This window comes from Arachis duranensis, chromosome 9 (assembly GCF_000817695.3).
Source record: "Arachis duranensis cultivar V14167 chromosome 9, aradu.V14167.gnm2.J7QH, whole genome shotgun sequence".
Classification (NCBI taxonomy): domain Eukaryota; kingdom Viridiplantae; phylum Streptophyta; class Magnoliopsida; order Fabales; family Fabaceae; genus Arachis; species Arachis duranensis.
In genome coordinates, this window is record NC_029780.3 from 9,685,310 (window position 1) to 9,708,497 (window position 23,188).

General features: G+C 29.8%; 2 protein-coding genes and 1 long non-coding RNA gene across 4 annotated transcripts; 2 read left to right on the top strand and 1 right to left on the bottom strand.

Annotated features, from left to right (window-relative positions):
• Positions 1 to 819: 819 nt before the first annotated feature.
• Positions 820 to 14,995, bottom strand: LOC127741458 (uncharacterized). 2 transcript variants are annotated; one of them, XR_008002608.1, is made up of 3 exons: positions 14,502 to 14,995; positions 11,314 to 11,748; positions 820 to 1,633 (listed from the first exon to the last, which is right to left on the bottom strand). It is a non-coding gene; the product is annotated as an uncharacterized LOC127741458 (long non-coding RNA). The 2 variants fall into 2 exon arrangements; XR_008002609.1 differs by lacking the exon at positions 14,502 to 14,995 and adding an exon at positions 11,845 to 11,991.
• On the top strand, positions 7,056 to 8,706 carry LOC107464662 (MLP-like protein 34). Its single transcript, XM_016083603.3, has 2 exons — positions 7,056 to 7,313; positions 8,215 to 8,706. Exons 1-2 carry the CDS (start codon positions 7,121 to 7,123, stop codon positions 8,487 to 8,489), a joined length of 468 nt encoding a protein of 155 aa, XP_015939089.1. The 5' UTR covers positions 7,056 to 7,120; the 3' UTR covers positions 8,490 to 8,706.
• A 1,487-nt stretch (positions 14,996 to 16,482) lies between the features above and the next one.
• Positions 16,483 to 17,765, top strand: LOC107464661 (MLP-like protein 34). The gene is made up of 2 exons (XM_016083602.3): positions 16,483 to 16,738; positions 17,242 to 17,765. The coding sequence occupies exons 1-2, from the start codon at positions 16,546 to 16,548 to the stop codon at positions 17,520 to 17,522; spliced, it is 474 nt and encodes a 157-aa protein (XP_015939088.1). The 5' UTR covers positions 16,483 to 16,545; the 3' UTR covers positions 17,523 to 17,765.
• The last annotated feature ends 5,423 nt before the right edge of the window (positions 17,766 to 23,188 follow it).

A 23,188-nucleotide genomic window follows, 5' to 3' on the forward strand; every position in this document is an offset into this window, starting at 1 on the left:
GAGGATGCATGGTGCGTTGGACCATGGAATATGAGAAGATCAATGAAAACACTCCTGATCCTCACACTATGATGCAGTTGGTAGTTGATGTGAGCAAACAGGTTGAAGTTCACCTTATTTCCAAAGGCTGCTGAAAAAGCGATGAATAATTCACATCAAATTAATGGTGAATTTAAAGCTGGGTAATTGGAGCTATATAATAATATTATTATGATGTGCCCTCATGTATCTTTGCTAAAATAATGGGCAAGGTATAAGCTACTATATATACTAAGCTTATTGAGCCGAGATACATGTTTCATGTCCTACGTTCAATAATAAATAATAAATGATTAAGTTGTCGTGTGAAAATGAGATATTATTGCTGAGAATTACTTGGACGTTTTCAGAGAAAAAATTTATTCACTTGTTCTAACATATTTAGGTAGCATTTGTTTTGTGATAATAAAATTCGAATTAGGAAATTGACATTTGGTTTGGTGTGCGAAATTAGAACTCGTACAATTTTACCGACAAGTGCACTGAGTCGTCCAAGTAATACTTCAGGTGAATGAGGGTCGATTCCACGAGAATTGTTGAATTGAGCAAGCAATAGTTATTTTGCTGGACTTAGTCAGACAAATAGTAAAAGGTGGTTGTTGTTGTAAACGCAAAAACAATGAAATAGCAAATAAAGAAAGCAAATAAACAGATTCGGAATAAGACAATGATAAGAAAACAGTTAAGTTCTCGGAGATGTTTATTTTTTCGGATTAAGATTTCTCACCAACTACTTTAATAATGAGTGATTTATTCTATGGCAAACCATAAGTGATTAAAACATAATCTCTTAGCGATTTAATCTCCTATAACCTTCATCAAAAGCCACTCTCGTGGTCATTCAATTCAGATCGGAGGGTGAAGTTCAAAAAATTAGTTTAGCGCCACAAAAACCTCAATTAGCTAAAGCTAACCGGATTTTATGTCACATATCTAATTAGCCCAAGTAAATTGCAGTTTAGGAGGAGTGTTTTCAAGCTGTAGTCCAATCGAGATAGCTCTCTCGAGAATCACAAGAACTCATGTAGAATAAAGGGTCATACTCTCGTTCCACCCCAGATGCATAAGATTAAGAACGAAAACAACACCTTAGAATTGAATCAAACATTAATTAAAATAGAAAAATAATAACTTTAATCTATAGAAATAAACAGAGTTCCTAACTTTAACCAAGAGGTTTAGTTGCTCATAACTTTAACCACTTTGGTGATTGCTTCGGTTCTTCCTGGCGTTCAACGCCAATCTGGGCGTTGAACGCCCATAGGGGAGGAGTGCATTCTGTCCCTTGCTCCCTGGTTGGCGTTGAACGCCAGTTTTGGGCGTTCAGCGCAGGAAGTGGCTCCTTCTTGGGCGCTAAATGTCAGTCTTGGAGTTTAGCGTATGATTTGGCAGTGATTCCAAAAGAGAAGTATATACTATTATATATTGTTGGAAAGCTCTGAAAATTAGCTTTCTAATGCCGTTGAGACCGCGTCAATTGTACCTCTGTAACTCAAGTTATGCTCGTTGGAATGCAAGGAGGTCAGGATTGACAGCATCTGCTATCCTTTCTTTATCTTTGCACAAGACTCTGCCAAATTCGTCCGAATTTCACCTAAAGTCATAAAAATACCACAAAAACTCAAAGTAGCATCTAAAGGTGAACTTTGCACTAAAACATACTAAAACTTAATAAAATCTAACTAAAAACAATATAAAAACAGCTAGAAAAAGGGTATAAGATGCTCACGCATCAACATTTAGCACTGTGTTTATTAATAGTTATGAATTGGAACTAAAATTTTGGTAATTATGTTGATAGTTCATGTTGTAGGATTACAAGTGTTCATAACACGTAGCGGAAGTAATAAAGTAATTATATTGATCTATTTTGTGGTTAAAATTTTATTGAAATAAGATGAATTAGATGCCAATATCTGAATACCTTAATAAATAAGAAACTTTTTCCTTCAACAGTACAAAGGTACTATATGTATCCACATCAGGACTGATCCTTATTGTCAACTTCTTGACCAATGAATTTAATTGAAAAATTTTTTGTAACTCCTTGCACCAGCAATTCTTCACTAAGAATTGAAATATTTGTGTATGTGGAGGTAGAAAAAAAAGTTATGTACTTTTCTTTTACCATATACATTTATATATAGTATGAGATTGGTAACTGATTTTATCTAAATTACAACTTAATTTGAAACAGAATCAGTTAGGACCTTATCCGTATTTAAAACTCATCATAGAATAAATAATTAATTGTTTAATATTCTCAATTATAATATTATTATATTCATGGTGCTAGCAAAGAATATAATAATATTCTATTTGAATTAATATACTTATTTGTTTGATCAAATTAAAATAATAATTAAATAATTATTTACTAAAGATTAGAATACTCATTAGTGTGTGACCCCATAAGTTCAATACTAAGCGAGTAGTAAATTAGTCATACTAAATTTACTAATCAAGGTTGGCGTCTAACAACACTCCTTGACGACCCAATAGTATGAAGTAATAATATTTTTACTAAGAACTCAAGATGAACAAAAAATATAACTTCTTCCATCCTTTTAATTCTTGGCTAACTTTTAGAGTATGGTTTGATTGTCAAACTCTAACTTGTTACCATTATTATAATGAACTAGTGTATGTTCTCGTACTCTATATAGAATAATATATAAAATTATATAATTTTTTAAAAAAAATTAAATAAAATATGTATAGTAATTATTATTATAAATATTTTACAAAGTTATAATTAAAATTAAATTCTCAGTATTTAATATTAAAATATTAAAAATAATTAGTATTTGTCTTAATCAATTTGAGTTTGTTGAGTGATCATCTCACTCGTTCGCTTAAACAATTATTAAGAGTTAGAATCTCACCTTGTGTGTGTAGCAATTCATTGGCTAGCGGTAAACTCTTAATAAACGAAGCATCAATATGTGGTTAGACTTGGCAGGAGTACCCGAATATGTGGGTACCCGACCCGTCCATATCCAGTTGGAGAGGATAATAACTTGATCCGAATCGGGACAGATTTTGCTCAGGACAGGACATGGTCAGGTTTAGGGTGTACCCGTCCTAGATATATACATATAAACACTTTTTAGGTATTAGGATTTGCCTCACATCACAAATTCAGTAATTCACAGTCTTAGTCCATACTCTATATCCATGCAAGAAAAACTCAATCATCCTCACCTAGAGTCTTCTTCTTTTCGGCTTCTTCACAAAAAATCTCATAGCTTTCGTCATTGTCGTTGCTGAGTCCATCGCCGCCTACCCCCTTCACAGCTCCCATCTTCCTTCACAGCTCATGTACTGCTGAGCCCATCGCCACCTTTCTCCTACCGAGTCCCTTTTCTCTAGGTAAATTCCTCCCCCTCCCTTCTCTCTTTCTCTCTCATTGTGAGTCTGTTAAGTTCTTCTCTTCTTCTTCCACAAACTTATCACTTAGTCGCCATTGCTTTGAGCATGAGCGTTGCTGTTGTAGTTTCATTTGAGTCTATCACCGAATAAAATAGAATTTTTATTCAAGTTAGACCAGTTGGAAATAGGCATGCATGAGATTATTTTTGTATGTAATTTCTGAATTTTCTCATTCATATTTGATCTATATAGTTGAATATTTTAGTATGGCGATCATCGTGGTTTCGTTGCGACATTAATGTGATAAAAGCTGCGATAATTTCATAACTAATATATGAGACAGACCAGATTATTAAAGTAATCAGGAAAATATGTGCGCATACAATTTATAAGATGTAATTATCTCAGAAAAATATATATGTATAGCCCAAGGAGAAGATTTTTAGGAAATTATTATTTCTTAATATATTTATGGACAATACATATATTAATTATAATCGCAAATTAAGTAATTTCACATTAAATAACTTATATAACTGTGATCTCATTTAATGTCATAAATATTGAATTAAATAAGTCATTATTACTTTCGATTTGGATAAATGAGATTAAAACTATAAATACTATTTTGGACTAATCATTAATTCTACAAGTATTTAAATCATACCCAATGTCCATTCAACTAGTACCGTAGGGTATTACGTGTCCGGAATCAAAATATAATAAATACATTGTCAATTACAATTATAGTCACAGGTCAAAAGAAAATTCTAATATTAAGTTCATCATAAGAATATCCTATTGATAAATATACGGTAACTATAACCATTATAAATTTTCAAAGTAAGTCACTTCAATGGTCATATTTCTATATATACCATTTATATATATAATTTAATAAATGAGATCTATTAATTTTCCTCCAATAAAGACTATATATATATATACTAAAAAATTTCAATTTTTACATCAATGATTTTAATTTTTCATCAATGGTTTAAATGTCTTATTATGCTTTTGTTTTTATTTTTACTTAATAAAAATATTTTAATAATTTTTTGTTTCCATCTCTATATTTATGGTAAAAAATTTGTGAATTATGGAAGGTTGGAGAATATGATAAACAGTGAAAAAAAAAGAGACAAACAAAAAAAAGTGAGATAAAAAGATTTGCTTGCTGAAGTTAAAATGAATGATCACAAAAATGAGTATTACTATATAGAGATTATTTGTAAAACTAACTAACTATGATTATTTCTAAACTATTTTCTAATTATAGTTTCAACAAATTTCTAACCATGATATAACAACTAACTAAGATTAAAGGCTAATGACTATTATAAATAAATTCTATATCAACTAATAACATTCTTCCTCAAACTAGAGGTATGGATGTCTAGCAACCCTAGTTTGGAATAGCAGGAAAAGAAGGGCCTTGGCCCAGTAATAAATTTATATTTGATAATAATTTTTTGTTTGAAATGAATAAATTTTATTACATAAATTTGCACTTATTCATTGAAATAGTATGTTTTGTGAATTTTTTTTTAATTGTGTTTAATTGTGAAAAACATGTTTTTTATACTTAAACTTGCCAATTTTTAATTCATTTTATTGCCATTTGATACCTTGATATGTTTGTTTGAGTGATTTAAGGTTTGAAGACAAGAACGACTTGAAGAAATGGAGAAAAAAATATGCAAAGTGGAAGAATTCATAAAGAAATGAAGAATTTGTAAAGCTGTCAGTCATGACTTCTTTGTACTAAATTGATCATAACTTGAGCTATAGAGGTCCAAATGATGCGGTTTCAGTGCCATTAGAAAGCTAACATCTAGAAAATGACATGCATATGTCTATAGTGAACATTGAGTTGAGTATGCATATACACACAATGTGTGCGTACGCACGAGTCTGAGCGCATGCCTCATTTAAGTGTGCACGTGATTCGCGATTTCTAGCCTATTTTGGACCCAATCTAACTCATTTTTGATCCTATTGAACCAATGATTGAAGGGAAATGAAGCAAGGAGTCATAGTTTAGATTTTTTTTATCATGTTTTAGGTGATTTTAGATAAAAAGGCTCCAACTTCTATCTAGAATTCTAGAATTTTAGCTTAGTTTTCTTTCTAATTTTAGATTTTGATCTTGTTTTAGTTTAGTTATGTTTATATTTTCTTGTTCTAGTATCTTAAATTGCCTAGTCTTTCTTGTTAATTTCTCTATTTTTCTACTCTTTAGTTTATGAACTCTTGTTGAAACCTACGATTTGTTTTGCTTGCCGGATAATTGATCATGCTTTCATGCTATTCTTCAGTTTGAATTGAAAATTGTTTGGACTGATTAATTGATTTATCAACCCAGTGTTTAGTACTTAGTTTCTACTGCATTGTTCAGATATTACTGCTAAGATTGTTTGAAAATTATTTGAATATGTGGAGATTTACTGTTTTATTATCTATTTTACAAGCAACACTTGAGTTATAGATGCGATAAGAATGGTGTTGGAGTTAGTGATGGTCGAAGAAAAAGAGAGGGTGAAGGGGTTGGAGGGAATAGTGGTGGTGGAAGGGGTTATGGTGGCGAAGAAAGGTGGAGAGTAGAGATAGAGGAGAATGGACCAACAGTTATATTGTTAAAATTAGAAATTGGAGTTGAAGATGATGGAAAATAAAAGATGAGGATATTTACAAAATTATCAACAAAAGTTTAAAGATAAATCATTTTTATTGAACAAAATATGTTTTATATGCATCTGAATCTTTTGTAATTAGAAATAACTATTTATTCCAAAAATAAAGTTAACTAGGTATGCGCATATAAAACAAAAACAATTACTAAAAATGGTTGAATTTAAATAATTATACTTACATAAATAAAAAAAATATAGCCATCAATCAATCACTTATATAAGAATATAGTATAAAGTAGTCTCATGTTTATATTTATAACCAAATTTTATAAGAAATATAACTAAATTTACCATTTTCTATTAATAAACAATAAAATCGAGGTAAATCGTTTTACATTCTTTTCTCTTTTAATGAGATAGTCCTTTGACTCCTTTCTAAAGATGAAAAAAAAAAACTGATTAACTTGATAATAATATCATATTATAATGTACAAAAATTAATGTAACTTGGGTAAAAAAACATTCAATCAAATGCACGCTCAAAGTCCTACCAAATTTTGAGCAATAATAATTTTAAATTGGCCAATTATATAGTATCTATCGCCTAGGTGCTGAATTTTTGTTGAAAATTTATTTCTAATAACAAATTTTAAATATTTAAAATTTATTACTTTTTATATTTTTAACAAAATTATTAATTTTTTAACATTTTTTACAATTAGACACTAAATTTTTAAACATGTTAACTAAATACCTTTTAAATTTCTCTTCAAAATCGACATCAGCTTTTCGTATAGTGTGAAGAAAAATGGCATCTTATAAAGTACAGAAATTAGAAAGCAATGGTGCTGGTGCATGCATATATATTGAAGCATCTCAATTCTCAAGGTGATATATAAGTTATTGGAGAATATGTGCCTATAATAATCAATTTGGCATCTCATAACAGTGAAATAAATCCCAATGTATAGTTCTTAAATAGTTTATATGAGAAGTTGGAAAATTGATGTGTGTGTATATAAATAGGCATGCATATATTACGGTGAGAAGTGTGGAAATTGAGTTAATTGCTTAACATGACAACATCTCAAGTCCAGAAGATAGAAACAGAATTTCCTATTAAGGCAGATGCTAAGGAATTCTATGATGTTTTCTGCAACAAGACACACCAAGTTGCCAAGGCTTGCCCTGATATTATCCAGAGTGTTGTAATTCATGAAGGTAGATGGGGCACTGAGAGATCCATCATTTCATGGAACTATGTTCATGGTAATGTCAAGTGGACTTTAACTTGTTACAAAGTCAATTCTTCTTGGTTTATATTTTAATTATCTTCACTACTCCAAACCCCTTCCCCTCACAAAGTAACGGTCAAGATTCACTATGCATACAAATAACTTTTGTTTAATCTTAGATATCGATACAAGATCTGAAAGCTTAAGTTTTTATATGAGAAATCTTTTGCGTTAGTAATTTTTAATATTTTTGGTTATCATTTGACTAGTATAAATATTAAATTGTCTTTAATAAATAAATTATATTAACTCATGTATACAAAATCTAAAGAATATAGATGTTATTAATTCATATGTGAAAATTTTGATAAATATATATGTAAATTATATATTTTTTTTGTGCAAAATTCTTATAAATATAAGTACAAATTATTACTAGCTAAATACTTATAAAAAATAATATTTATTCGTCATATAACATTGTTCATTTTCCCATTTTATGGTGCCCATCAGTTGACACTGAATTTTTATCAAACTTACTTTTTATATCAAATTTTAAGTATTCAAAATTTATTAATTCTTATACTTTTAAATTAAATATTAATTATTTAACTTTTTTTTTTATAATTAGACACTAAACTTTTAGCCACAAGAGTAAACACTTACAAAAATCACATAAATCCAAACTTTAAGTTTCGGAGAAGTGATTTTGTGAAAATTAATTGAAATTCTTTGACCTTTAAAAACAGGGATAGATTCTGGTATAATTGATTGGTTCATCAATTAGTGCTGGAAGCAGCATGCATCAGAAAGAGATAGAGCATCATATCTCTAACTGAAGTGTGGTTGCATTGCGACTTTCACAATTTTGTGATGACAATTTTATTTCCTTTGATCCGTAAAATCTAAACGGTTTCTGATTTTGACAAGATTAGATGGCAAGGCTTGTGTTTCTAAGGAGATTATTGAAGACATTGACAAAGAAAACAATAAAATGAGCTTTAGAGTGTTGGAAGGAGACCTGGTGAAGCACCACTACAAGAGCTTCAAGTTCTTGCTTCATGCTGTTCCCAAGGAAAAGGGAGGAAGCATGGTGCGTTGGACCATGGAATATGAGAAGATCAATGAAAACACTTCTGATCCTCACACTTTGATGCAGTTGGTTGTTGATATGAGCAAACAGATTGAAGCTCACCTGTTGAAAAAGTGATGAATAATTCACATCAAAGTAATGGTGAATTTGAAGCTGGATAATTGGAGCTATATAATAATATTATTATGATGTGCCCTCTTGTATCTTTGCTAAAATAATGGGCAATGGCATAAGCTACTATATATATACTATACTAAGCTTGTTGAGCCGAGATGCATGTTTCATGTCCTACGTTCAATAATAAATAATAAATGATTAAGTTGTCGTGTGAAAATGAGATACAATTGCCGAAAAATACTTGAACGTTTCAGAGAGACAATTTATTCCCTTGTTCTAAGACACTTAGGTAAGATTTATTTTGAGATAATGGAATTTGAATTAGGATATTGAGATTCAATACTGAGTTTATTAGTAGTTATAAACTGAAACTAAAATTTTGGTGATTATGTGGGTAGTTTATGTCCTAATCTTTGTCTTTCTATACCGACGATTCTCTTCCTTTTTTTGTGTCTTTATAGATTTTATTTCTTTTTTTTTCTTTTCTTTAATGTTGCGGAAAAAAAATTTAGTTTCTTTCAAGTTTATTTAATTAGTTAAATCCGATTTTGCAATCTTATTTAATAATCTAGAATCTTAACTTTACGAGCTGAGTTTGAAATCACTTGATTGTTGTGTGTACATGATTGATTGTGCGTGAGTTTATTATGTCTTATTATACCTAAAAAATTTCAATCTTTACATCAATAATTTTAGTTTTTTCATCAATGGTTTAAATATCTTATTATGCCTATGTTTTTATTTTCTTTAATTAATAAGAATATTTTAATATTTTTTTTAAAATTTCAATCTCTATATTTATATTTATTGTAAAAAGTTTGTGAATTATGGAAGGTTGGAGAATATGATGAACAGTGAAAAAAAAGAAGCAGACAAAGAAAAATGACTTAAAAAGACTTGCTTGCTGAAATTAGAATGAATGATCACAAAAATGAGTATTACTATATAGAGACTATTTGTAAAATTAATTAACTATGATTAGTTCTAAACTATTTTCTAATTATAGTTTCAATATATTTCTAACCATGATATAACAACTAACTAACTAAGATTAAAGACTAATGACTATTATAAATAAATTCTATATCAACTAACATTCTTCCTCAAACTAGAGGTGTGGATGTCTAGCAACCCTAGTTTGGAATAGCAGAAAAAGAAGGGTCCTGGAGCCAGTGTCTTGCTAAGCAAATATGTTGTTCAATTAGCAGAAGTAATAGGTAACAATCTGAGAATCTCTTTATTGGCTTTATCCCATACAATGTGGCAATCAACCTGTATATGTTTGGTGCGTTTGTGCAAAACTGAATTGATTGCCATATGAAATGCAGATTGACTATCACTATATAAGATGAAAGGCTTCAAGTGTTCAAGACCAAGAACCTTCAACAGTCGAATGCTACACTGTCTGTTATTTGCTACTCTTCTATGAAATGAGAGTTGTCCCTAAAAAGAAACAATACCCTGAAACTGATCTTTGTGTGTCTGAACAGGTTGTCCAGTCAACATTAGCAAACCTGGTGAGAGTGTAGTTGCTGTCCAGAGAAAAAAAGAGGTTGATGCTAGGAGCTTTCTTTAAATATTTCAAGATTTTCAAGACTACTTTGAGATGGTTAATGATTGAGGACTCTGAATATTAGCTTAAATTTTTTACTGTAAAAGATATAGTACTTGTGAGGTATTACAATTGGATTAAATAATCTATTGGTGTTGACACCGACTTTGCATCAATTAGGCCAAATTTCTCAATCATGTTAGTAGTATTTTTCTTTTGGTATAAGGCTAACCCTTTCGTACTGTAACTCTATAAGCCACCTCCATATCCAAGAAATATTTAAGTTTGTCCAAATCCTTTATGCTAAATCTATCATCTAATATCTTCTTGATGTAGGTGATTTTATTTGCATCATTTCCTGCCATGACAAAAGAATAATCTGATTTAGACTGCACATAACCAGATTTAGATAGGACAAAGACAAATTTGGTGTTTTGTTGTCGACTTGCCTGCTTGAGTCTATAAAGAGACTTGTTGGGCTTGCAAATCGAACCAGCGGGAGCTTACAATTCTTAAGACACCTTCATGTAAACCTTTTCAAACAAATCACTATGTAAAAATACAATGTTGACATCTAATTGTTTCTAGAACCACCTCTAAGACACAGCAATGAAGAGAAGAACTCTCAAGGTGGTCATGCAAATCACGGGGCTAAACATGTCAAAATAGTCAAAGACGATAGTCTAATTGTACCACTTTGCCACTAATCTGGCCTTTTGCCTTTTCACAGAACTATCCACATGGAATTTGATATTGAACACCCATTTCGAACCAATGGCATTCTTTCTTGGAGGCATCTTAGTAATAGTTCAAGTTTTGTTATTTTCAAGAATCAAGAATATTAACATTAGCATTAGTGGCATCCTTCCAACAAGCTTACTAAACAGCATCATCATATGTGTTTATTTTGTTCATGTTGTCCTTGTGATCAAGTTGTTATTATTTTATCTTTATGTTTTGTTTTTTTCTATATAGTTGTGATTCTCTTGAGTAAAGTTAATGTCATTATATTTGTCATTTTTTATTAGTAAAGTTAATTTTATTATGTTTGTGATTTTTTTGAGGATCCAATCTTGACTAATTTCATTATATTTGTCATTCAATGTATGATGTGCCATTCAAACATGAAATAGTGAAAATCTGAAGAAGCAAGCCGACAAAGTCATACATATAATAAAATCAACATTCATGAAACTAAACATAAATAACATACTCGTAAGTAAAACAGTATAATTTCACAACCCTAAACATAAATAACATACTCATAAGTACCTGAAAATAACTCGAAAACCACCTATTTTCATCCTTACCATCCTTGTCATGAAACCAGTTTATGTTTAAGGCTGGTTCAGGCATATGTTGAAGGCCAACAAGCTATGGGAATACCCTGTTCACTTGGTGCTATTCAATCACGGTAAAATATATCAGGCTAGTCAACCCCGTCATAACCGATTGTGCTTCTCAACTGAATCTTTGGATTAACAACGACAAGCACGTCCAGCACAGCATAAGGCTCCCACACAATTTGCAAATGATTATAAAATCTTCCATTAGTACAGTATATATTAAACATGTTGGCGAATGAGTAATAAAACTTGGAAACAAATACAAACAACTTACATCTTGACCACCAAGCGGTCTAATGCAAGGCGACACTGGATAATTCTTTCCTCCTTGTGGTCGGATGTCAATAAATAAGTGGCTCACCTGGACGATAACAACATTATATGAATATATAATCTGGCAACTCAATAGTTAATAACTAGAAACTAATAATGAAAGTCTAAGTGCATTTATCGATACCTAGAAGCAGTGACGGATCCAGAAAATTTTAGGAGTGGGGGCAAAAATATATATACTAAATAAATTTTGTTAAATATTATTAATTATATGGAGATATAAAAATTAAAAAGAGTTAGTGAACACTTTTATTCTTAAAATACTATTTATTATATATAATTTATAAAAAAATATTTTTTATTTCTAAAACTTAAAATTAAAATATTTTAATTAAATTATAGATAACTTATTATCCTAACTAATTTTTTATACATATTTAATAATAAAAGACTGAACTAACTGGCACATTAGCGCCTAATAATACATTAGTATTTATAATTTGAAATTAGAATTATATATAAATACTAGAAAAATTAAATCTTTATATGAAAAATATGTTTATATAAAAATAATTAAATTTGTTATATATTTTTTAATTTAATTTTAATATAATGTTAGATAAAAGATTCTATGCATCTGTTTAATTATATATTGTAATTCAAATATTTTTTATTATTATTTTTAAAAATAAAAAATATATTTTAAATTAGTAAATTAATCAGTTCATTTTAAAATTTTATATGCAATATAGGTACATATAATAGAACAAAAGATAAAAAATAAGTAATAAAGATGAATAAATTGAGAATAAAATAAAATATATAAAGTCACAAAAAAATATTAGATTAATACCTAAACTATAATTGTTTGAATTAAAAATTACAATTGAAAATATCAAAAAGAGAAACAATGAAATTAAAAGATACATAGAGTCATGAAGAGCTATATAAAAAAATTGGAGAATTTAAAATTTACTTTTTGATGAAGAGAAGATGACCATTAGGCAAGAAATAGATAAAGAAAGTTAAAAATATAAAAATAAGAAGAGGGTTTAAGAGAATAAAAGAGTGACGGTATAATAATTAAATTTGATTAGGTTAAATAATAGTCAAAATGATAGAAAAATAAAAAAGTAAACTTAAAACTTTAGCTAATTAAATTTATTTTATTTGTAGTAGGGTCATTTAAAATTTGAAATGTGGACATATTATATATAATTATATTTTTTAAAACAAAAATTAAAAACACCATGGGGGCAATTGCCCCCTCCTTGTTGTGCATGGGTCCGTCCCTGCCTAGAAGCCAACAGAAAAGAAGAGTAGTCGAATCCATGCGGCCTTAGAGTAGGAAACTGCCAAAAAATCCAAAACTATAGTAGCCAGAGGGGGCCTGCCAAATTTGTCACATTTCTGTTGGCCACCTGACACATGCATCAATATAGCCATGCCAACGCACTCGAACCCCAACTATAAGTGCACATCTCGTCAAGCCTCGCCACAAAGGGCAACCACCGTATATGAACCCAATTTCTACTCTTGTCAGCAAACAACTAAGTGGATAGTAGCATCATAATGTGCGCATGTGCATATATGCGTATGGTATCCTCAGTCGTATCGGCTGGCAGCACCTTGAATCTCTCATGGAACCATGTGAAGTGGACTGTAAACTACTTTACCTTATCCGGTGGTGAAAGCTCGCCAAACAACTTCCGAAATCACTCCTAAACCGGCCTGCCATCATCCATCAGCTTATCAAAATCTGTGAGGCACCCAGATACAGCCTTACCATCGATGGGCAACCCCAGCTGGTATGCCACATCCTACAGTGTGATGGTGCACTCCTCGAATGGTATATGAAAGGTGTGCGTCTCAGGACACCACCTCTCAATGAACGCATTAACCAATGGTTCATTCATCCAGAATCACCGCAGGTTGATCCTAGCTAGGTGGTACAAACTAACCCTCTCCAAATAGGTATAATCTTATCATGCAAAGGCATATTTGGTTGCCTCTGAATACTATACATACACCTACTTGGCTGCAGTATGTGAGAAAAATAACCACACCAAATGAAATTCCAACACTTACAAATTTAAACCATAAATTATAATCGGAAATAAAAAGTACAAGTGTCCTATCTATCCAATCTTAACTAACATTTCAGATATCGTTAAGTTAACATTATTTTTCAACCAAATTTTATTAAAATAGAGAAATAAAAATGTTGAACTTTTACATAAAATTTTAAAACATATCTAGATATATTTTAGAATAAGTGAAAAATGTTCGATTTTTAAATTCATAATAAGTCCTGCATTATAAAATTTAAAACAGTAAGACTTAAATTTAAGACTTAAATCTTAGATTTAAAATAATAAAATACAACCATTAGATTTTATTTATATAATTTAAGTCTAAAATTTAAATATTAAACTACAAAACTTATCATTTTAATTTTTAAAATAATAAAATACTATTGTTAGGTTCTATTTCTAAAATTTAAGTCTTAAATTTTAAATAGTAAATTGCAAAACTTATAATTTTAAATTTTAAAATTTAAAATTTAATATTTAATAGCTAAAGTTTTAAATCTTAATTTTCAGATACGATATTTAAAAAATAACCCTACAAGACTTAAATACTATATTTAAAATTTGAACCCTAAATTTCAATTACAAACGGATAACCATTCTACTTAAACATTTAATCTTACCTTTAAATTTTAAGTCTTAACTTTGAAATTCTAAACTACAAATCTTAAATTCTTTATTCTAACTATTGCACCCTAATACTACATTTTATGTTATATAAAATTCAATACATAAAAGAAAACAAACTTACCTCTTCGTTAATGCTTCAGGCAACATGCGCAGCGCCATTAAGTCAGTACAAGGTGTATTCGTCCGCCATGATCCTGCGCTTAAATAATTCCAAATGTCCAATAACCTTAAGAACCTTTCCCTCTCAATCCACAATTTTTTTTCTCTTTCTCTCTAAAACAAAGTTTAACTTCTCTCTAAACTTTTGCTAAATGATACAAACTGATGAATAATTCGCGACTTCCTCCGGCGTATTTATACTCAAGCACGCATAAACTGCTATTTTCCTATCACGGTTTATGCATAATTGAATTTTGTGAAGAAACCGCTGGAGGAATGTTGTGATTTTTTCCTTAACGTGTTTGAATATAAACCGTTATACTCCTCTAGCGGTTTACATCTATACCTAATTTGTAGTTATTGTCGGTTTCTATAATAATATTAAAGTTATATTTGCGTATGTAATCTTTAAAAGTTGTAATCCGGTAAAATTAAAATACAAATGATTTATTTTGGTAACTTATAAAATATTTTTTAATAAATATTCTAATAATTTTTTATAGAAACTAAATCGTGTCAAATAATAAGATTTTTTCTTTAATTTTTTAATTATATTTGAATGTGAGTTTTAAAAAAGAGAATTGAGACATGGAAAACAACTTAACCACTACTAGATTAGACTGTTTCTTATTATATTTTTTTAAAATTATTTTATATAACCTTATATTATATTCCTAATTAATATATATAATCTAAAATATTTAATTAAATATTATTTTATATTTAATTTAATTTTATTATTATTTTATGTGTACTTTTTTTAAATTTAATTAATTTTCTAATTGTATAAAATTATTAAAATAAACATTAAAATTTTATTAAACATCTATAAAAAGTAAACAAAAATACTTTTATTAATCATAAAGTATTTACTTTTTTAATTTATAGATGTTCAATAAAATTTAATATTTATTTTAATAATTTTATAAATTAAAAAATAATTAATTTTTAAAAAGTGAATATAAATTAAAAATAAAAATAAGAATTAAATAAATATAAAATGATATATATATATGTATATATATATATATAATCGAATGTTTTAAATGATATATTTTAATTAAAAATATAATATATGGTTATGTAATATAATTTAAAAAAACTTAATATATAACAAGAAAATACTATAATGTTGAAGATAATTGAATTTTTTAAGGTGTAAAAAATGAGATTAAGTAAGTGTTGGGGTTCGAATTCCGTTTTGTGTATGTAGTAATTCATTGGCCAGCGGCAAATTCTTAAATGGAGCTCAGATTCGTGACGGATTAGTTTTTGACCTATCGAGTTAGGAGATATTTTGGACAACAAAAAATAAATTAATAAGATTAAAAAATATAAAAATTTTAAGATTATAAAATAAAAACAAGAAAGCTTTATATAATGATTGATTTGATCAATTTTGTCATATGATTCCTATACATATTTTCTTCTAGTTATATTTGAAAAAATAAATAATTCTCCATCAAACTAGTAAAAAAATATCTAAACCATCAATAAAAAATATAAGATAATGTCTAATTTTAACTTATTTTTACTCGTTTCTTCTGACGTATTTTATTATTACTTGCAAATAAATATAACAAAGCAAAAAAATTAAAAAATTATTTATCGGAGTTGTACTAAAAACACATTAAACAAAAAAAATATTCATTTACAAAACCTATCTTTCATATTTCCAATAACAATGCACATGGCTATCAATAAAGAATAAAGAATATGGGCCAACAAATTATTAAATTACTTTAATTATAGGAAACTCATTTACTATTAGAAAATATTTTGAGTCACACTACAAACATACATAAATACTGTATGGCTGAAATATTGGCCACAAATAAAGAATCTTATCAATAAGTCCTTAAAATCATAAAATTCTTTCTCCACTATAGACATAATTCTTAAATAGTTTATATGAGAAGTTGGAAAATTGATGTGTGTGTAACTGTGTATATAAATAGGCATGCATATTACGGTGAGAAGTGTGGAAATAGAGTTAATTGTTTAACATGACAACATCTCAAGTCCAGAAGATAGAAACAGAGTTTCCTATTAAGGCAGATGCTAAGGAATTCTATGATGTTTTCTGCAACAAGACACACCAAGTTGCCAAGGCTTGGCCTGATATTGTAAAGAGTGTTGTAATTCATGAAGGTGAATGGGGCACTGAGAGATCCATCATTTCATGGAACTATGTTTACGGTAATGTCAAGTGGACTTTAACTTGTTACAAAGTCAATTCTTCTTGGTTTATATTTTAATTATCTTTTACCCCAAACCCCGTCCCCTCACAAAGTAACGGTCAAAATTCACTATGCATACAAATATTTTTTGTTTAGTATTAGATATTGATATAAGATCTGGAAGCTTAAATTTTCATATGAGAAATTTTTGGATCAATAAATTTTAATATTTTTTGTTATCATTTGATTGATATAAATATTAAATTGTCTTTAATAAATAAATTATACTAATTTATGTGTGTAAATTTTGAAAATTGTAAATCTAAACTGTATTAATTTATATATAAAAATTCTAATAAACATAAATATAAATTATACCTTTCTTGTGTGCAAAATTTCTATAAATATAAGTGCATATTATTATTGGCCATTTAGCATTGTGACTTACCCAATTTTGTGATGACACTTTTTATTTCCTTTGATCCGTAAAATCTAAACGGTTTTTGGTTTTGACAAGATTAGATGGCAAGGCTTGTGTTGCTAAGGAGATTATTGAAGACATTGACAAAGAAGACAATAAAATGAGCTTTAGAGTGTTGGAAGCAGACCTGGTGAAGCACCACTACAAGAGCTTCAAGTTCTTGCTTCATGCTGTTCCCAAGAAAGAGGGAGGAAGCATGGTGCACTGGACCATAGAATATGAAAAGATCAACGACAACACTTCTGATCCTCACACTTTGTTGCAGTTGGTAGTTGAGGAGAGCAAACAGGTTGAAGCTCACCTTATTTCCCAAGACTGCTGAAAAAGTGATGAATAATTCACATCAAAGTAATGGTGAATTTGAAGCTGGGTAATTGGAGCTATATAATAATACTATTATGATAGGCCATTATGTATCTTTGCTAAAATAATGGGCAATGGCATAAGCTACTATATATACTAAGCTTATTGAGCCGAGATGCATGTTTCGTGTCCTACGTTCAATAATAAATAATAAATTATTAAGTTGTCTTGTGAAAATGAGATATCATTGCCGAGAAATACTTGAACATTTTCGGAGAAAAAAATTATTCTCTTGTTCTAAGACATACATTTAGATAACATTTATTTTGAGATAATGAAATTCGAATTAATTAGGAGATTGAAATTTAGGATTGTGTTTATTAGTAGTTATAAACTGAAACTAAAATTTTGGTAATTATATTGGTAGTTTATATTTTGATCTTTCTCCTTCTATGCCGATGACTCTCTTTTTTTATTTTGTGTGTCTCTATAGATTTTATCTCTTTTCTTTTTCTTTTCTTTGATGTTGTAGAAAAAATTTTAGTTTCTTTTTATGTTTATTTGATTAGTTAGATCCGATTTTGCAATCTTATTTAGTAATCTAGAATCTTAACTTTACGAGGTGAGTTTGAATTCACCGTAATTATTGTGTGTACATAATTGATTGTGTGTGAGCTTATGTCTTATTATACCTCAAAAATTTTAATCTTTATATCAATGGTTTTAGTTTTTTTATCAATGGTTTAAATTTTTTATTATGCCTCTATTTTTATTTTCTTTAATTAATAGGAGTATTTTAATAATTCATTTATGAGAAAGTTTAGGGAGCTACTTTTGTTAAAATCTGACCAACACTTAACCAACAAAAAAAAGTAAATAATCTCACATTATTGGATAAAATTTCACACCATTAAAAACTCCAACGATGACTAATTGATGATTATAAATCACAAAACTTGACCCGACCCCTAACACTCTTCTTTTTTTATTTCAATCTCTATATTTATTGTAAAAAGTTGTGAATTGTGGAAGGTTGGAGAATATGATGAACAGTGAAAAAAAGAAAAAGACAAAAAAAGTGTGATAAAAAGACTTGCTTATTATTAAAATTAGAATGAATGATTATAAAAATGAGTATTACTGTATAAAGACTATTTGTAAAACTAATTAACTATGATTAGTTATAAACTATTTTCTAAATATATAGTTTCAACAGATTTCTAACCATGATATAACAACTAACTAACTAAGATTAAAGACTAATGACTATTATAAATAAATTCTATATCAGCTAACATTCTACCTCAAACTAGAAATGTGGATGTCTAGAAATCCTAATTTGGAATAGTAGGAAAAGAAGGGCCATGGAGCCCATGTCTTGGTAAGCAAATATGTTGTTCAGTTAGCAGAAGTAACAGGTAACAATTTGAGAATCCCTTGATTGGCCTTATCGCATACAATGTGGTAGTCAGTCTCTATATGTTTAGTGTGTTTGTGCAAAATCGAATTGATTGCCCTATAAAATACAGATTGACTATCACTATATACAAGATGAAAGGTTTCAAGTGTTCAAGAGCAAGAAGCTTCAACAGTCAAATGAGCCAAATTCCTTCACAATAAGGCACGATATTCGGCCTCAAATGATGAATGCAACACTGTCTGTTACTTGCTACTCTTTCATGAAATGAGAGTTGTCCCTAAAAGGAAACAATACTCTAAAACTGATCTTTGTGTGTCTGAACAAGTTGTCCAGCCAATATTAGCAAACCTGGTGAGAGTGTAGTCATTGTGCAGATGAAAAAAGAAACTAGTATCTTATTGGCTTAAATTTGAAATGGTTAATGGTTGGAGATTAAATATTGGCTTAAATTTTCCACTGCAAAGGATATAGTGCTTATGAGATATTATAGTTTTCCAATCAATTTCCTATAATTGGTAGAATCAGCAATCAGGTCTTCTGAGGTCTTAGACAAATAGATTAAATAATCCATTGGTGTTGACACTGGTTTTGCATCAATTAGGCCAAATTTCTCAATCTTAATAGAATATTTCTTTTTAAAGGCTAACCCTTTTGTGCTGTAAGCCACCTCCATATCTAAGAAATGTTTAAGTTTGTCCTTGATGCTAAATCTATCATCTAATATCTTTTTGATGCGGATGATTTCATTTGCATAATTTCCTGCCATGACAAGGGAATAATCTGATTTAGACTTCACATAACCAGATTTAGATAGGACAAAGACAAGTTTGGTGTTTTGCTGTCGACTCTCCTGCTTGAGTCCATAAAAAGACTTATTGAGCTTGCAAATCGAATCAGTGGGAGCTTACAATCCTTGAGGCACCTTCATGTAAACCTTTTCAAGCAAGTCACTATGTAAAAATACAATATTGATATCTAATTGTTCCATGAACCACCTCTAAGACACAGCAATGAAGAGAAGAACTCTCAAGGTGATCATGCAAATCGCGGAGATAAATGTGTCAAAATAGTCAAAGCCGATAGTCTAACTGTACCACTTTGCCACTAATCTGGCCTTGTGCTTTTCCACAGAAGCATCCACAAGGAATTTGACATTAAACGCCCATTTCGAACCAATGGCATTCTTTCTTGGAGGAATCTTGGTAATAGTTCAAGTTTTGTTATTTTCAAGAATCAAGAATATTGACCTTAGCATTAGTGGCATCCTTCCAACAAGCTTACTAGACAGCGTCATCATATGTCTTTATTTTTGTTCATGTTGTCCTTGTGATCAAGTTGTTATTATTCTGTCTTTATGTTTTTTGTTTCTCTATGTAGTTGTGATTTTCTTGAGTAAAGTTAATGTCATTGTATTTGTCATTTTTTTTAGTAAAGTTAATTTCATTATGTTTGTGATTTTCTTGAGTATCCAATCTTAACTAATTTCATTATATTTGTCATTCAATGTATGATTTGCCATTCAAACATGAAATAGTAAAAATCTGAAGAAGCAAAACGACAAAGTCATACATATAATAAAATCAACATTCATGAAACTAAACATAAATAACATACTCGTAAGTAAAACAGTATAATTTCACAACCCTAAACATAAATAACATACTCATAAGTACATGGATCTAAACATAAATAAACATAAATAACATACTCATAAGTACATGGATCTAAACATAAATAAACATAAATAACATACTCATAAGTACATGGATCTAAACATAAATAAACATAAATAACATACTCATAAGTACCTGAAAATAACTCGGAAACCACCTATCTCCACGCCTACTATCCTTGCCATGAAACCAGTCTATGTTCAAGGCTGGTCCAGGCATATGCTGAATGCCACTGAGCTGTGGGAATACCCTGTCCATTTGGTGCCATTCAATCATGGCGAAATATATCAGGCTAGTCACTGTCCGCCATAACTAACTGTGCTCCTCAGCTGAATCTCTGGATTAACAACGACAAGCACGTCCAGCACAGCATAAGGCTCCCACACAATTTGCAAATGATTATAAAATCTTCCATTAGTACAGTATATATTAAACATGTTGGCGAATGAGTAATAAAACTTGGAAACAAATACAAACAACTTACATCTTGACCACCAAGCGGTCTAATGCAAGGCGACACTGGATAATTCTTTCCTCCTTGTGGTCGGATGTCAATAAATAAGTGGCTCACCTGGACGATAACAACATTATATGAATATATAATCTGGCAACTCAATAGTTAATAACTAGAAACTAATAATGAAAGTCTAAGTGCATCTATCGATACCTAGAAGCCAACAGAAAAGAAAAGTCGTTGAATCCATGCGACTTAAGATAAGGAAATTGCCAAAAATCCAAAACTGTAATAGCCGGAGGGGGCCTGCCAAGTTTCTCACATTTCTATTGGCCACCGGACACATGCATTGAATAGCCATGCCAACGCAGCCGAACCCCAACTATAAGTGCCCATCTCGTCAAGCATCCCGACAAAGGGCAACCACCGTATATGAACCCAATTTCCACTCTTGTCACCACACAACTAAGTGGATAGTAGCATCATCATGTGCGCACGTGCATATATGCGTACGGTATCCTCAGTCACATCGGCTGGCAGCACCCTGAATCTCTCATAGAACCATGTGAAGTGGACTGTAAACTGCTTTACCTTATCCGGCGGCGGAAGCTCGCCAAATAACTGCTAAAACCTCTTCCAAGCCAGTCTGCCATCATCCATCAGCTTATCAAAATCTGTGAGGCACCTAGATACAGCCTTACCATCGATGGGCAACCCCAGCTGGTATGCCACATGCTGCAGCGTGATGGTACACTCCTCGAATAGCATATGAAATGTGTGCGTCTCAGGACACCACCTCTCAATGAACGCACTGACCAAGGGCTCATTCATCCAGAACCACTGCGTGTTGAGTTTAGTCAGGTGGTACAAACTAACCCTCTCTAAATAGGGTATGATTCTATCATGCAAAGGCATATTTTGCTACCTTCGAATACTGTAAATATACCTATTTGACTGCAACATATGAGAAAAATAACCACACCAAATAAAATTCCAACACTTATAAATTTAAACCATAAATTATAATCGGAAACAAAAAGTACAAGTGTCCTATCTATCCAATCTTAACTAACATTTCAGATATAGTTCAATTAGCATTATTTTTCAACCTAATTTATTAAAATAGAGAAACAAAAATGTTGAACTTTTACATAAAATTTTGAAACATATCTAAATATATTTTAGAATAAATGAAAAATGTTCAACTTTTAAATTCATAAGTCCTGCATTATAAAATTTAAATCAGTAAGACTTAAATCTTAGATTTAAAATAATAAAATACAACCGTTAGGTTTTATTTTTAAAATTTAAGTCTAAAATTTTAAATATTAAATTACAAAACTTATAATTTTAAATTTTAAAATAATAAAATATTACCGTTAGGTTCTATTTCTAAAATTTAAGTCTTAAATTTTAAATAGTAAATTGCAAAACTTATAATTTTAAAATTTAAAATTCAATATTTAAAAGCTAAAATTTTAAATCTTAGTTTCAAATACGATATTTAAAAAATAATCCTACAAGTTAAAATTTGAACCCTAAATCTCAATTACAGACGGATAACCATTCTACTTAAACATTTGATCCTATCTTTGAATTTTAAGTCTTAACTTTGAAACTCTAAACTACAAATCTTAAATTCTTTATTCTAACTATTGCACCCTAATACTACATTTTATGTTATATAAAATTCAATACATAAAAAAAATAAAACAAACTTACCTTTTCGTTGATGCTTCCGGCAATGTGCGCAATGCCGTTAAGTCAGTACAGGTGCGTTCGTCCGCCATGATCCCGCGCTTAAGTAATTCCAAATGTCCAATAACCTTAAGAACCTTTTCCTCTCAATCCACAATTTTCTCTATCTCTCTCTAAAACAAAGTTTAACTTCTCTCTAAACTTTTGCCAAATGATAAAAACTGATGAATAATCCGTGACTCCCTCCAGTGTATTTATACTCAAGCATAAACCGCTATATCTCTATCGCGGTTTATGTATAATTGAATTTCGTGAAGAAATCGCTGAAGGGGTGTCGCGATTTTTTCCTAAACGTGTTTGAATATAAACCGCTATACTCTTCAAGCGGTTTACATGTATACCTAATTCGTAGTTACTGTCGGTTTCCATAGTAATGTTAA

What these genes read in the sequence shown, in the direction of transcription:
- LOC107464662 (XM_016083603.3), top strand. Translation starts at nt 7,121, where the DNA reads ATGACAACATCTCAAGTCCAGAAGATAGAAACAGAATTTCCTATTAAG. An exon ending in TTCATGGAACTATGTTCATG is followed by an intron (nt 7,314 to 8,214) that starts GTAATGTCAAGT and finishes TGACAAGATTAG; the next exon opens with ATGGCAAGGCTTGTGTTTCT.
- LOC107464661 (XM_016083602.3), top strand. Translation starts at nt 16,546, where the DNA reads ATGACAACATCTCAAGTCCAGAAGATAGAAACAGAGTTTCCTATTAAG. An exon ending in TTCATGGAACTATGTTTACG is followed by an intron (nt 16,739 to 17,241) that starts GTAATGTCAAGT and finishes TGACAAGATTAG; the next exon opens with ATGGCAAGGCTTGTGTTGCT.